The following is a 13,908-nucleotide window of genomic DNA, read 5'->3' as shown; positions in this document are numbered from 1 at the left end:
TCTGTACCCCCCCTTAACAATAAACTGCCTTTTTGCTTTCTCAGGCAAAGATGAAAATGTAGCAAATACAGGTACATTCTCCAGTGTGATAATGAAGAGGAGGAAGGGGAATGACATGCCCTGCAGCTTAATTCCAATATTAATTCTGTAATTCTTATGAATTCTGTAATTCATAAGATAGTGTCTTCCCTGGAGTGTGAAAGTAAGAAGCAGTCCCAGCCCTGCCCCTTGAGAGAATTGGAAGGTAAATTGCTTGCACCGTCCAAAAATACCATTCAGAGGGCAGAAAACATATGAGAAAAGAGGTGGCTCTTAAGCAGTCATCATTTCCTTGGAGAGCTCTCTGAGAAGCCAGGTACTACAGGACAGAAAAGGATCAATGGGAAAAAATGCAAGTGCAAAAAGGTCCTGCCATGGGTGTCTTCAGACAAATATGTGGTTCCAAGTATGTGGTTGCTCTTCCACACAAAGGCTCTGTGTTGAAACTCCTCAATACTTAAGGGACAGAAAGAAGGGAAGAGTGATTCAGGACTGAGCTTCCCACTCTGTTCTCCAGAACCAACAGCTTTGAGAACAACATTAGTGTTGCTGCCACATTTAGTTCACACCTTTGCTAAAAAGCGGAACTTATAGGTGTAGACAGCAGGGTCATTAAGGGGCACCTCCAGCTCTCATTGAAAGAAGCAAAGAGAAGCACTGAGGCTAGTGAGCTTAAAGAAGGGCAAAGGAATTCCCTGGACAAAATTTGGTGCCTACCCATGTCACTTGCTCAGAGTCATGTGACACATCACTAGGAGCATTAAAAAGGGTGACATAAAAAGGGTGCCACAGGTCTAGGAAATTATTGTTAGAAATCAAATGGATGAGCTACCAACACCAGGCACATGCTGCAATTTATCAGTTGGCTGAATTCCCTGTTCAGGACTCATTTTATAATAACTGCTTTTAACTCATGAGAATTGAGAAGATAAAATTGCCTCCATCTCATGTCTTTCCTTCCTGCTTTCACAGTCCCATGCAAAAGCTGGCTTGAATCACCCGTTAGACTCTGAAGCCTGAGGAAGTGTAGCTGGGAGTTTGGGAATGTGACTTTTCCTCTGCTGCTCCGCAGAACCAGTTCTTGAAAGAGAAACAGGTGAACAAGCCATCTTGTAATTGTCAGATTTTATTTTAATCCAACAAATAACTTGGGAGTCTAGCCTCTCTTCTGGGATAGTGTGCAAGTGCACACAATGCACATGGTAGAATGCATGGTAACGGAAGTGAGCTTGACATCCTCTGCTCTGTAGGCAACATTGGGTCTCTGGTGAGACCTGCAACAACCAAGGGGCTGCTCTCAGTCCTGCTATCTGGGAGACTTTGGACCTCTCAGTCAGCCTCACAGAGGCAGGCGTTGAGACATTATATGCAAGAGTTATCTCTCTACAATGAGGCAGTCTTGCAGCACTCAGGCAGCGGACAACAGAAAAATAGATATTATTGACATGTAGTATACATTTAGGGTAGCTTAAGATGAGCTAAAAGAAGAGCTCTCTCTATTCATTTAAAGATGAATTATTTGCTCTGCTCATGACAGGAGTCCTGTTCAGGTGTCTCAGTAACACCAGTAGAGTAAAACTGAGTAGAAGCCCATCTGTTTCTACAGAGAGCAGCAGGTCAGTTCAGCCAAATAGACTATGAAAGTCTATCCAATCAGTCCTTCACTCCTGTGGTGGCATTCCAAAGGGACAATATTACTTATTTTCAAGGCATACAATGTCCTGTGGTAACAGGATCTCCAAAAATTCATCTGAAGCTCCAAAAGAAGTCCAGTGTTGATAGCTCCATTACATGGACAATGGAGAACTCTCTGCTAGAGACAAAATTAATTTGTGCCAACATCAGAGGTTTTCTAGAGATAAGTGAAAGCACTGGAAGACTTCCCCCTGAAATTGGAGTAGAATAGAATAGAATAGAACAGAACAGAACAGTTCAATTGGAAGGGACTGAATGATCATCGAGTCCATCTGCCTGACCACCTCCGGGCTGACTAAAAGTTAAAGCATATTACTAAGGCCATTGTCCAAATGCCTCAAACTCTGTCAGGCCTGGGGCATTGACCACCTCTCTAGGAAGCCTGTTCCAGTGTTTGACCACCCTCTTGGTAAATAAATGTTTTGGAACATCAAGGCTGAACCTCCTCTGACGCATCTTTGAACTATTCCCACACATCCTATCGCTGGATACCATGAAGAAGAGACTAGCACCTCCCTCTCCACTTCCCCCTTTATATATTGAAAGGTCACAATAAGGTCTGCCCAGAGCCTTCTCTTCTCTAGGCTTAACAACGCCAACACTCCCAGCCTTTCTTCATCAGAGAGGTCATCATGTCTTCCAGCCCTCTGATCATTTTCGTGGCCCTCCTCTGGACCCACTCTAACAGGTCCAGGTCTTTCTTGTACTGAGGACCCCAGAGCTGGATGCAGTACTACAGGTGGGGTCTCATGAGAGCAGAATAGAGGGACAGAATCACCTCCCTCGACCTGCTGGCCACGCTTCTTTTTATGCAACCCAGGATACGGATGGCTTTCTGGACTGCAAGTGCACACTGCCAGCTGATATAAAATTTTTCATCCACCAGTATTCCCAAGTCCCTCTCCGCAGGGCTCCTCTCAATCCATTCATCTGCCAGTCTGTATTGCTATTGGGGATTGCTCCAACCCAGGTACAAGACCTTCTACTTGTTCCTGTTGAACTTCATAACGTTCACATGGGCCCACTCAAGCCTGTAAAGGTCCCTCTGGATGGCATCCCTTCCACCAAGTGTATCAACCACACCACTCAGCTTAGTGTCATCCACAAACTTGCTGAGGGTGCACTCAATCCCACTGTCTATGTCAGTGACGAAGATATCAAATAGTACTGGTTCCAATATGGACCCTTGAGGGACACTATTACTGGTTTTCACTTGGACATTGAGCCATTGACTGTAACTCTTTGGACATGGCCGCCCAGCCAGTTCCTTATCCATCTAACAGGCCAACCATCAAATCTGTATCTCTCCAATTTAGAGGTAAGAATTTTGTGGGGGACCGTATCAGAAGCTTTACAGAAGTCGAGGTAGATGACATCTGTAGCTCTTCCCTTGTCCACAGATGCAATCACTCCATTGTAGAAGGCCACCAGATTAGTCAGACACAATTTGCCCTTCGTGAAGCCATGCTGGCTGTCTCTAATCACCTTCCTGTCTTCCATATGTTTCAACATAGCTTCCAAGAGGATCTGTTCCATAATCTTACTGGGCATGGAGGTGAGGCTGACTGGTTGGTAGTTCCCAGGGTCCTCCTTTTTACCCTTTTAAAAATGGGCAGGATGTTTCCCTTTGTCCAGTCACTGGGGACTTCACCTGATTGCCATGACTGACAGACAGTGGCTTAGCAACTACATCTGCTGTTCCCTCAGGACTCTGAGATGCATCTTGTCAGGTCCCATGGACTTGTGTGTGTTCAGGTTCCTCAGGTGGTCTCAAACCTTATCTTCTCATACGATGCGAGGGACTTCATTCCCCCAGTCCCTGCCTTGAGATTCAAGGGCTTGAAAGACGTGGGAAGAGAGTTTACCATTGGAAATTGAGGCAAAAAAATTTTTGAGCTCCTCAGCCTTTTCTGTGTCAGTTATCACCAGTTCTCCTGCCTTATACATCAAGGGCTTATGTTTTCTTTTGTGTTCCTTTTCTGGCCAACGTACCTGCAGAAGCCTTTCTTATTCTTATGATTCTGGTAATGCTTCTCCTCTGGTTGGGCTGTCTATCACCCGGATTAAGAAATTATCCTCAATGCACTCCAAGAGCCTCCTGGACTGCTTACAGCTTGCTGTGCTGCTTTTCCAGCAGATGTCAGGGTGGTCGCAGTCCACCAGCAGGATCAGAGCCTGTGAGTGTGATGCCTCCCGTAGCTGAAGTAAGAATACTTTGTTAACATCCTCCCCTTGATCTGGTGGCCTATAGTAAACACCAGCCACAAGCTTTCCTTTGTTGGCTTGGCCCCCAATTTTTATCCATAAGATCTCAACTTGTTCGTTGCTCTTTTACAATGACAGGCCAAATGACAGGCAATCAATCCATTTTTTTACATAGGTGGCAAACCCCTGCCCCTCCTTCCTTGCCTGTCCCTTCTGAACAGTTTATACCCATTGATTGCAGTGCTCCAGTCATGCAACTCATCCGTCCTCATTTCAGTGATAGCAATCAGACCACAGCGTTCTAGCTGCACAGTGTCTTCCAGCTCTTCCTGTTTGTTACCCATACTGCGTGCACTGGTACAGAGGCACTTCACCTGGGCTATCAACAGCTTCACCTTTTTAGATAAACACGCCCTAATTCCTTTAAGGCATTTCACAAGTGTTTCCATGTTGGTTCCTAATACATCAGCAGCCCCTAGCTCTTCTTTGTTGTTCAAAACTCCACCTCCTTTCCCACTAAACCTAGTTTAAAAGTTTACCAGTCTGGCCAGCTTGTTGGTGAAGACCCTCTTGCCCCACTTAGTCAGGTGAATGCCATCAGCTCGCAACATTTCTGGCTTCCCAAAGGTAGATCCATGATCATAGAAGCCAAAACCTTGAGTATGGCACCAGCCATGCAGCCAGGCATTCACCTTTCAATTTGTCTCCTCCTTCCTGAACCCCTTCCTCTGGCCGGGAGGATAGAGGAGAACATCACTTGTGCTCCAGATCCTTTAACATTGCTGTGATGGACATATAGTTCCTCAACTCTTTTGATTGTTCTAAATTGCCTCATTGCAGTATCATTAGACTCTATGTGGAATAGTCAGAGCAGATTATAATCTGTAGGGTTCACCAGGCTCAGCGGCCTCTCAGTGACATTCTCTTACCCGCTCCATGGGTCCCCAGCTCACTGGCTGGTCCAGCTTGGTGCTCACTGCAGACACACAGCACTCACACACTCGTCCCACAGGCACCCCACACTCGCAGGTCCCCCCAGATACCAGCATGGACCCTCTGCCCACCTGATACCCTAGCCCAGACCTGTGGTCCCCCTGCTTGCCAGCTGGTCCACCTTGAAGATTGCCAGCAAATACACCCCCCATCCCGCCACGCACAGCAGGTTTGAGGAAGATACAAACACTCGCCTGCTCCAGCAGCTGGCACCAGCCACACAGGCTGTGACCCATGGTCCCACTCCAGCTGCCAATGCCGAGCCTCTCACTCACTGATCCCCCCAGCAGCTGTTTTCAGGATACACGCTGTTCCCACCCCAGTGGCTGGAGGTTAAAGACCCCCCTCACTCCAGTCACTGGCACTGAGGCCCCCCACTCGCTCTAGTAGCCAACACCACATGTCAGGGTTGCCCACACCTCCAGTCTGACTCCAGCAGCTGGCACCCAGTCCTCTCATGCCAGTCCCCCAGCAGCTGGCACTGAGTCCCTGCAGCACTCACATGCACAGGATAGAGTGTGAGATAACACAGAGAGGTAGTTAAGAACAGACAGGACAGACTGCAGTGATCAGGCTCAGGGCTCAGCCAGACAAGCATAGTGACTGGCCACAGTTTACAGGCGACCGGCCCCTTTTGTACCCTTGTCCGTCTACCCCACATCTTTGTTCCTCCCTGCCCCCTGTTCCCCTGCACATTGCCTCCTCAGCTGGCAGAGTCCCAGTGACCCCCTCCAACATCCTGAACCCTCAGGTCTGTATCCTTATCCATTGCAAAGCTCCAAGTTTGCCTGTGGTTTCTTGATAGGCCATCAGTTAGTTTGTTTCTGGTTATTATCTTCAGTAATGGTAATTGCTCAGATTTTATCACTCTGTGTTTTTCTCCCTTGCTTTCCTTATGCCATTTTTGCAAGGTCCTTACTCAGATAATCTTACCCAAAAAAATAAGCATTCTTCCACTCCACATATCCTTACCAATTAGTATGACTGAGCATGTGTATTCTCATCACTGCTTCTCTTATCATTTATCAGTCAGGTTTCTGTCTCTGTATGTTCTTATTTATGGCTTCTTTGACAAGATACCCTTAAAGGAACAGACAATCTCCTTCCACATACCCTTCCACAGCCCTCAGTGTTCTTTCTATATATTTAACTTTCCATATTTGCCCCATCTGTCTGTCAATCCAAGCAGCAAAGCAGTGTGATTCAAAGGTCATTTTTCTGAAGAGCAGCAGATAGAATTACTCCATACAAAATGGGATTAGATGAATGAAGAATGAGAGCAGGCCTTGTAACAATGTACTGTCCTGTTATCTGCAGTAAAATCATGCCTGCAAATGAGATAATCTTGTCTTATAAGCACTTTGTGACTCAGAAAGGCCTACGAGCTTTCTTCTTGTGATTTCTTGAAGAAATGTTCAAAAAGAGAGCTTTCCTTTGTTTTTCCTATTAGTAATTCAGGTTGTATGTAGTTTCAAAGACACTATGGTCTTGTCTGAACTTGACACATTTGTCATACTATTTAGAAGATGTGTGGCCTGGATGTCATAGTGGCAGTCTGGCTGATTTTATGTAACTACACCTTTCTTATTTAAAAAAAAAAACAAACAACCGACCTGTTTAAGGCCAATACAAAGAAAGAGGAAAAAAACATACAAACCTATTAATTACCTGTATATTGCATTCATGATGACTCCAAAATACTTGTCTGCAAGTACAACTAAGTGGTAATATTTCCCAAGAACTCCTCAGCCCACTTTAACACACATACATAAGCCTGTTACAAAGGATGATATCCCTTATTATGAGCTGAATTGTATTTTAATCCTCAAACTCAAGCTAAGGTTGTTCCAGGCCTCCTCAATATTTAGGATATAAGAAGTGGAAGAGAATGTGTCAAATATATAGCAATTGTATCTTACTGTGCTTGCTCCTTTGAGAGGAAGTAGGTCCAACTTCCATTTCCAAGACAAGTCTGGGTGGCTAGAAGGGCAGGGCATGGTCCATGCAGAGCAGCCAGCTTTGAGACAGTGTGGAGAACAGCAAGAGGCAAGTACCACTGTGACAGCATGTGGGATTAAGATTGTGTGTTGCTTTGATGTATTTATTTGAGGGGCAAGCCATGCTTTGGGAAGGGTTCTCAAGAAAGCATGGACAGCTCTAGTTTGGTTGCCTTCCCAGCCTCCCAACTCTCTTGGCACTGTCGCCAAACCCCATGTTTCCACTGTACTTGTGCATGAGCCTACTGGTCAAGACAGCTCGTGTGAGGCAGCCTCCCCACTTGCCTGTTGAGGTAGAAACCACTCCACTTTGTGGCCACTAATCCAAAGAGCTTTGAATCTTGACTTCAGCGTGGTCTTTCCACTGGCTTAAGCTGCCTTGTAAGTAACTGACTCCTGTTTTGGCCCCTGTAGGTCAACACAGAGTGGCAGCAGGGTGTGCATTCTGTTGCACCAGGGTGTAGGTTTATATTACGCCAAGACAGTGAGCCCACTCCAGCCCTTAACTTAGGTCACACTGGTCACTGTGTTTCCTCTTCTTATCAGTATAGTTCCTTCAGGAAGGTGAAGTCTGACAAGAAGGATGGTTCACCCCTCTAAGACCCTTTTATCTGAAGCAGAGACAGTGATGAATGGGAAGAGCTGTAAAATTTTCTCAAAACGGTTTTGACTTTGAATGCAAGTCAGAGAGTAGTCACAGCCACCTTAGCCATTTTGCTTTTATGAGTGGTGATCTGCTTTAGCACTTCATGGTTATTGATGAACGGTTATTAGTTTAGTGCTTCTGCTGTTCCTAGGCACTGGAGGGCAGTGTTTCAAACTCATTCTCCATCCTGAGGTGAAGTTTAACCAGAGGGAAATGGTGTGTGTTCAGGCAGCACCAAACTTGAGACATGGGGCATGAGTTCTGCCACCAAGATGCCACGTCTCTACAGGCAAATCACAGCACTTTTCTATGCCTTTGCTTCCCTTCTTCTTCTTTCTTCTGCATACTTGATTGCAAACTTTTCAGGGCTATGGACATGTTTGTACAGCACCTAACAATGAGGTCTTGCAGTTGACTGAGTTTTCTCTAGGTTGCCACACTGCAAATGCAAAAACAAGAGAACCCATAGCATTTGACATTCCTTTATCTCTGAGGTCTACCATTTAGGGTATTTCCCTATTGCACCATTTCATTTGCACTATGAGTCACTTTGAATGCAAAGTTGTTTCTGCTCTCTCTGTTTTCAGATACTGGTAAAGTCCATTAAGGGTGACACACTGCTAGTGACAAGATAGGAGGTAACAAGTATGTCCTGCAAGAACTGTCAACAATACAGCCAGTTCTTCTGATGCACAGGCAAAGTCCTTCTCATTTCACATACACTCCTTGCTCCTGTTTGTGTACAAATAAGCAAGTAATTCTGCATACTCTTCAGCTATGTGTGCTCAGCTTCATGATTTTTCTCCTCTGCTTGCTGAGCTTTGCCTAGGGTGAGATGTTTGCAACTCAAATGGAAGCTATGGCGGAGTATAGAAATGACTATTTGAGAACAGGGAGCCCAGCAACAGTGCAACTTCAAAGCAAGTAAATGCTGGGATGGAATATGAAGAAGGAAATCAGAGGGCTCACCTTAAAGCTCTAAGACTTCTGTATGCAGTCTTAGGAAAATGTTATTTTACAGCAGGAATAGAGGACCTGAATATATTTTCATGTATTACAAACGCTAATGTTTGTTTCCTGAGAGATGCGTCCCATCTTCTGCCTTTTGCATTTCTTATTCTTCAGTGAGGTTAGCAATGTCCCAGTGGAAGCTTTAACAACAGACTCACTCTAGTCCCTGTAGATTCAGTCCTTAGCCAGATGCTAAGCCAGCGACCCCTGTAGAGTCGTGTGTCCAGTGACTCCTATAGGAGAAGTTAGCATCTGACAGGACTGGCCTCTAACTCATAAATGGCAACTTAGGCTACCCCTGCAGTAAGCAGCAGACAGCTGCAGACATGGAAAATGCAGCAGTCATTAAGTTAGCACCAGTGAAATATCTTGTACGCCACCTTGTACTGTTGTACTCAACAATGAGAGTTTAAACTCCTCAGGATTTCATGTGTCTTTCTCAACACTTAAAGACATTAAAATTAATGTCTGCAGGAAGCTGGATATGCATTTCCTCTACAAGAAATTTGCAGGTGGACATGTTTATTTGCCTGTGAAGTAAAGAAAGCACTTTTAAAATATGCCTATCAGCTTTCTGTTGAGAGGTGTACTTTCAAAAAATCTGACACAACTCCCTGCTCAATTAGTTTTTTTAACTAACTACCATCTTGTCAGTCTTACTTGCAGTAGGTGTTTTCTATATGTCACTCTCATAATCAGGCACTTCAGCAGCACTGAGGGGAACAAAACAGAGATAATGAAGGATTCAAGGTAAAAATCATCCCATTGCAAAGTCTGGCTTACACAAAGCCTTAAACACCACTTCAGCTGTTATCAGCTTTGAAGAGATGTCCTGGGCACAGTGGAGGTTTAACTTGTTCAATCTTTAATGAAACAATATACCTAATATCACTGTTTTCAACACTGGACCACAGTAAGAACCCTGAGAATCATACCGTACGACAGATTCTGGGAGACCATTTGGAGATATGGAAATCTAGACTCAAATTTTGTCTTGGTTTTTAGGCAGAATTAGTTATGAAGTTGGAAGAAACAAGCACTTGTGGTCTGCAAAAGAGCTTGCATCCATGTCAGGTATTCTTGTAGTGATTGTTCCGACACAAACCAGCGAGGTCTGAATTCACCTGAAGTGAGAAGAAGTCTACAATACTGAGTGTAGTAGCTTTCTGATCATTGCAGTATTTCAAGTTTGTAAACTTTAAAGCAAAATAAAAGTCACAACAGAGAAAAAGAAAAAAAAATCACTTGTTATGACTTCTCCCTGGATCTGTTTGATGTAAACTATCAACAAGTTTAATGCTGGACATCCATCAGTACGTTTCTATTTAGAAAAATGAGTTAAGATACCAGTTGTTTTAAACCTTAAAAAGAGAAAACCTCATCCTTAAGTACTTGAAGACCTTAAGCAGACCTGAAGGCGGCTTTCTGTACACTGCCAAAAGCTTGTCTGTTTTCCAAATGTGGTAATTACCCTAATAAGGTATTAGACTAAAGGTATTACCTCTTCTCGTCCCACTTGAGTTAAAAGACACTTAGGAAAAAATCTATATCTAGCTCTTGTACTTATATTATCTTGAAAAGGCTTTATTTAAATTTAAAACAAATAGGAAAATGGAACTCCTCAGCTCCCAAAGTAAATGAAGTGCAATGCACCAGAACTGCCAGGTTACATGTGTGCGAGACTGCTGACCCACACTGCACAGAAACAGCCTTCCTGAACTTCCAGATAGCCTGTAGATAGTCCAGATAGTCTGGACTATTAGTTCTATCTATCTATTGTTCTATCTATTCACTATTAGTTTTATCTATCTGGAACTATCTAGTTCCTATCTAGTTCCAGATAGTCTAACAGGGAGTGCATGTTAGACTAATGGTTGAAGTAGCTTCATACTGCAGAAATAGCTTTTCTTTGCTTATTTCTGGAAGACAATCTAGGTGCAAAAAAGAAAGATTGTCTTAGTTGAAGGACTGATGCTATTTTCACATCTTTTCCTGTAGTATAAAATCCTCCAGTATTCAAATCTGCAAAGTTTTGGAGGGCTCACAAAAAAGGAAATTTGTACCACAATGCAGTCTTATGTAATATCTTCAGTATGGGAGTAGTTTTAAAGCAACTTCCCCCCAGGAAGTGAGTGAAAAATGAATCATCATAAAGCAATAGTGGCTGTGTTCATCTTTTTCTGCCATCTGTGTATTGCCAGGAGCTTCATGCAGGCTGCAGGTTCTTGCCCTATAGCAGCAATCTGAAAGAGGTGCAGACACCTCAGAAAGGTGGAGTAGAGGATGTCACAGGAAAGTACTTCAGACCCTTGTGTTCCACAGGATCACAAGACAGGAGCTGTTGAATTTGTTTCCTGATTTGGGGCTGGAGACATGAGGGCTTAGCTGTGTGGAGTTTAAGCAAACAAATCTAGAAAGGCTTTGAATGGCCTTATATAACTGCTGGGACACATGAATCATGTCAGCAGTAGGCTACAAGTCCCAGAAGTCCTAGCCCTCTGGAGAGTCATGATCACCTTTTCCCACACTAGATAAAAATCTCAATCAAATGACATGAAGGAGTGAGGGAAAGGGGTGGCACAGTGGGGTAATGCTGGCAAAGGCATGATTTGCGGAAACCTTTCCCACTCACAGCATTGCATAGGAGAAGATGGTACTGCTGTGATGTGCAACACGAAATGAATTCTCCATCTGCACATGTAGATCTCACAGAATTGTTGTTCCATTGACAACAGCAAGTGCATCGGTCTAGGTAGTAAATTTTGCTACGCAGTGATTTTTCTTTGGTGATGTATGCATAATTTGCCCATTATTCTACTTTTCCTGAAAGCCAAATCCAGCTGGATTGGCTCGGCAAACGCAGCTGTTTGCCTCAACATAGGGACCCATGCACACATGCAGAGACATCTTCACCACTTTAAGAGAAACCCTTAGTTCCATTCCTGGTATCTTCTCACACAAAAGGATTAGCCTGAACAATGCTTATCTGACAACAAAGCAATAAACCGTCATCCCCGTGACAAATTAAGGAGTTTACCGACATCTCTGATTTTTTGCATAAACCGGCAGGGGCAGTTCGCCCCTGCACCATGAGCGGCCTGTATCGACAGTGCCCGGCTGACGCATTCCAAGCTGACGGCAGGGTGGAGCGCTCCCCGGTGCCCACACGTGCCTACAAGGGCCGGCTCCGCCTGGATACCCCTCACCACCCGGCGACGGCGGAGACAGTTTCGCTACCCGTGCCCGCAGCAGGTCCGCCCCCTCCCGTCCCGCCCCTCCCGATGCTGCCCTCTCCCGGACCGCCTCCGCGCAGCGTCCACGCGCCACCGGGTCCAAGCGCAGCCCCTGCAATCGCCCGGCCGTCCAATCCATCGCGGCCTTTGTCCCCTCCCCCCGGAGCCCCGTGCCGCTTCGCTGGGCGCGGGGAGCGGAGCAGAGGGCGGCGAGGCCCCTGTACACCACAGAGGCGAAGGGCCCGCGGCGGCGCCCGTGCCCGCGGCCCGCAGAGACGGAACGCGAGACAGGGCGAGGATGATTCCGGGCTCTGCGCGCCCGGCCTGCTCTGGGCGGGCTGAGGCCCGCTGGGCCCCGGGAGGCCCGGCCGATCGCTGCGCGGGCCCCGCTCCCCCTCCCCCGCCCGGCCGAAGGGGCGGCGGGGACACCGCCGCAATAAAAGGCGACTTACTGTCGCACCTTGCGGCAGCGCTGTTGCGAGGGGGCTCGGCCCTGCGGGAGGCGCCAGGCCGCCAGCGGCGTGCCGAGTGCTTCCGCCCGTTCGGCCGCTGGGGCCGGGAGGGAGGGAAGAAGGAAGGAAGGAAGCAAGCAGGCAGGCAGGCAGGCAGACAGACTTCCTCCTCCTCCTCCTCGGCAGCGAGCCGGTGGGTGGCGGTAGCTTCTCTCCCGCAGCAGCCGGCACGGCTAGGCACCGGCCTCCGCTACCCGGCCGAAGGCTGCGCCCCAGTTGGAGAATCCCCACGTCGCCCATGTGCCCCCGCTGGCGCTGAGCCGCTCCTCCGTCTCCGCGGCGGGGCTGCTCTCGGGAAGTCGGGCGCCGCCGGCTGGCCAGAGCCGGGAGCGATGCCGGTCGCCGCCCGCTCAGCGTCCCGCGGGGCGCAATCCGACGCCTGCTTGCTCGCCCCCGCCCGCCGGCGGGACCGCAGCGCCCCTCCGCGCGGTGAGGAGAGCAGCGGCGAGCAGCTCCAGCCCCTCCGCCAGGCCGGCGAGGCGGGCCGGCACGGCAGATGGGTGGCTTCTTCCGCCGCCCCCTTCCCGCCTTCCACCTCCTCCTACCCTGCGCTGTCCCCCGCCTCCTCCGCTGTCTCCTCCCCCACTGCCGAGGCCGCCGCCGCCGCCTCCCCCTCGGCCGCCTGCCTCCTCCCGGCACCCCGCCGGACCCGCGCTCGCTCCCGCTCCGGCTTCCCTGGACTCGCCATGAGCGGCGGCGCCGCTCGCTTACCGCCGCCCCCCGCCCTGTGTCCGCCACCGCCGCCCCCCCTCCACGGGCCGAGCCTGCCGGAGCCGGGAGCGCGCAGCCAGGGCCGGGGTAGCCCCGCCGGCCACGGTGCACCCCGCGCCGCCCCGGGCGCCAGAGGCCTGCCGCCAGGTGAGCGGGGGGCGGGGGGGGAGAGGAAGGGGGGGCGGTTGAGGGGGAGTAGCTCTGGGCGTCCCACCCCCGCCCGGCGGCGCAGCCGGCCCGGAGGGCCTGGAAGGAAGTTGTCCTCCGCAGCGCCCGGAGTCGCGGCTGCCCCGGGGGGTCCGTCCCCGGGTCGGGGGCGGGCAACAGAACGGGATGGAGGAAAAACTCCCGCCGGTCACTGCAGAGCGAGGCAAGTCGCGGCGGCTGCTGATAGCCCGTGTGTCGCCCGGCCAGCCACAGAGTGCCCGGCGGCTGCCGCGGGGTGCCCGGGGCCCACTGCTCGTCGGTGGCCGGCGCGGCCATAGCTTTTTCCCCGTAGGTCGGGATGCGGCGTTGTGAAGCCCCCGGTCGTCGTACCGCTGCCAGCGCTTCCCCGCCCTGCAGTCCTGTCTGTCGGCCGCTGGTGCAGCCGGAGGGGTTGCGCTGCGCTGGGCGTCGGTGCTTGCTTGCCCTCGCGGCGGCGGTGGCCGCCTCTTACGCGAGGCTGGTGCGCCCTCGGCAGCGGCGGGGCCTGGCCGGCCCTGCCCGCCCGCCCTCCTCCATACAGCGGCCGCCGGCCTGCAGTCTGCCCTCGGGCTCCGCGGGGCGCCGGCCGTGCCAGCGCTCCTGAAAGGTTTTGGGGGGACAGGGGAATGTGTCCGTGTCCCTAAATCAGGCGTTACCTCTCGCAGCGGGCTGCTGGTGTC

At 49.3% G+C, this 13,908-nt stretch overlaps 1 protein-coding gene and 1 long non-coding RNA gene across 10 annotated transcripts in view; one reads left to right on the top strand and one right to left on the bottom strand.

Moving 5' to 3' along the window:
- Window positions 1-12,518, bottom strand: part of LOC140651048 (uncharacterized) — a 39,394-nt gene extending 26,876 nt beyond the window's left edge. For all 5 annotated transcript variants that reach the window (XR_012042236.1, XR_012042235.1, XR_012042238.1 and 2 more), the window contains exon 1: window positions 12,272-12,518. This is a non-coding gene — a long non-coding RNA (uncharacterized lncRNA). The remainder of the gene's footprint in view (window positions 1-12,271) is intronic.
- Window positions 12,519-12,663: 145 nt separating this feature from the next.
- Window positions 12,664-13,908, top strand: part of RNF38 (ring finger protein 38) — a 129,033-nt gene continuing 127,788 nt past the window's right edge. The window contains exon 1 of one of the 5 annotated variants that reach the window (XM_072860087.1): window positions 12,664-13,189. In XM_072860087.1, coding sequence (XP_072716188.1) covers window positions 12,664-13,189 — 526 coding nt within the window. Of the gene's footprint in view, window positions 13,190-13,300; window positions 13,413-13,908 lie in introns of those variants that run through there. The other 4 variants (XM_072860086.1, XM_072860095.1, XM_072860088.1 and 1 more) reach the window with 4 other exon arrangements.

This window comes from Ciconia boyciana, chromosome 4 (genome assembly GCF_034638445.1).
Source record: "Ciconia boyciana chromosome 4, ASM3463844v1, whole genome shotgun sequence".
NCBI classification, from domain to species: Eukaryota; Metazoa; Chordata; class Aves; order Ciconiiformes; family Ciconiidae; genus Ciconia; species Ciconia boyciana.
This window is presented reverse-complemented; position numbering and strand designations above follow the sequence as displayed.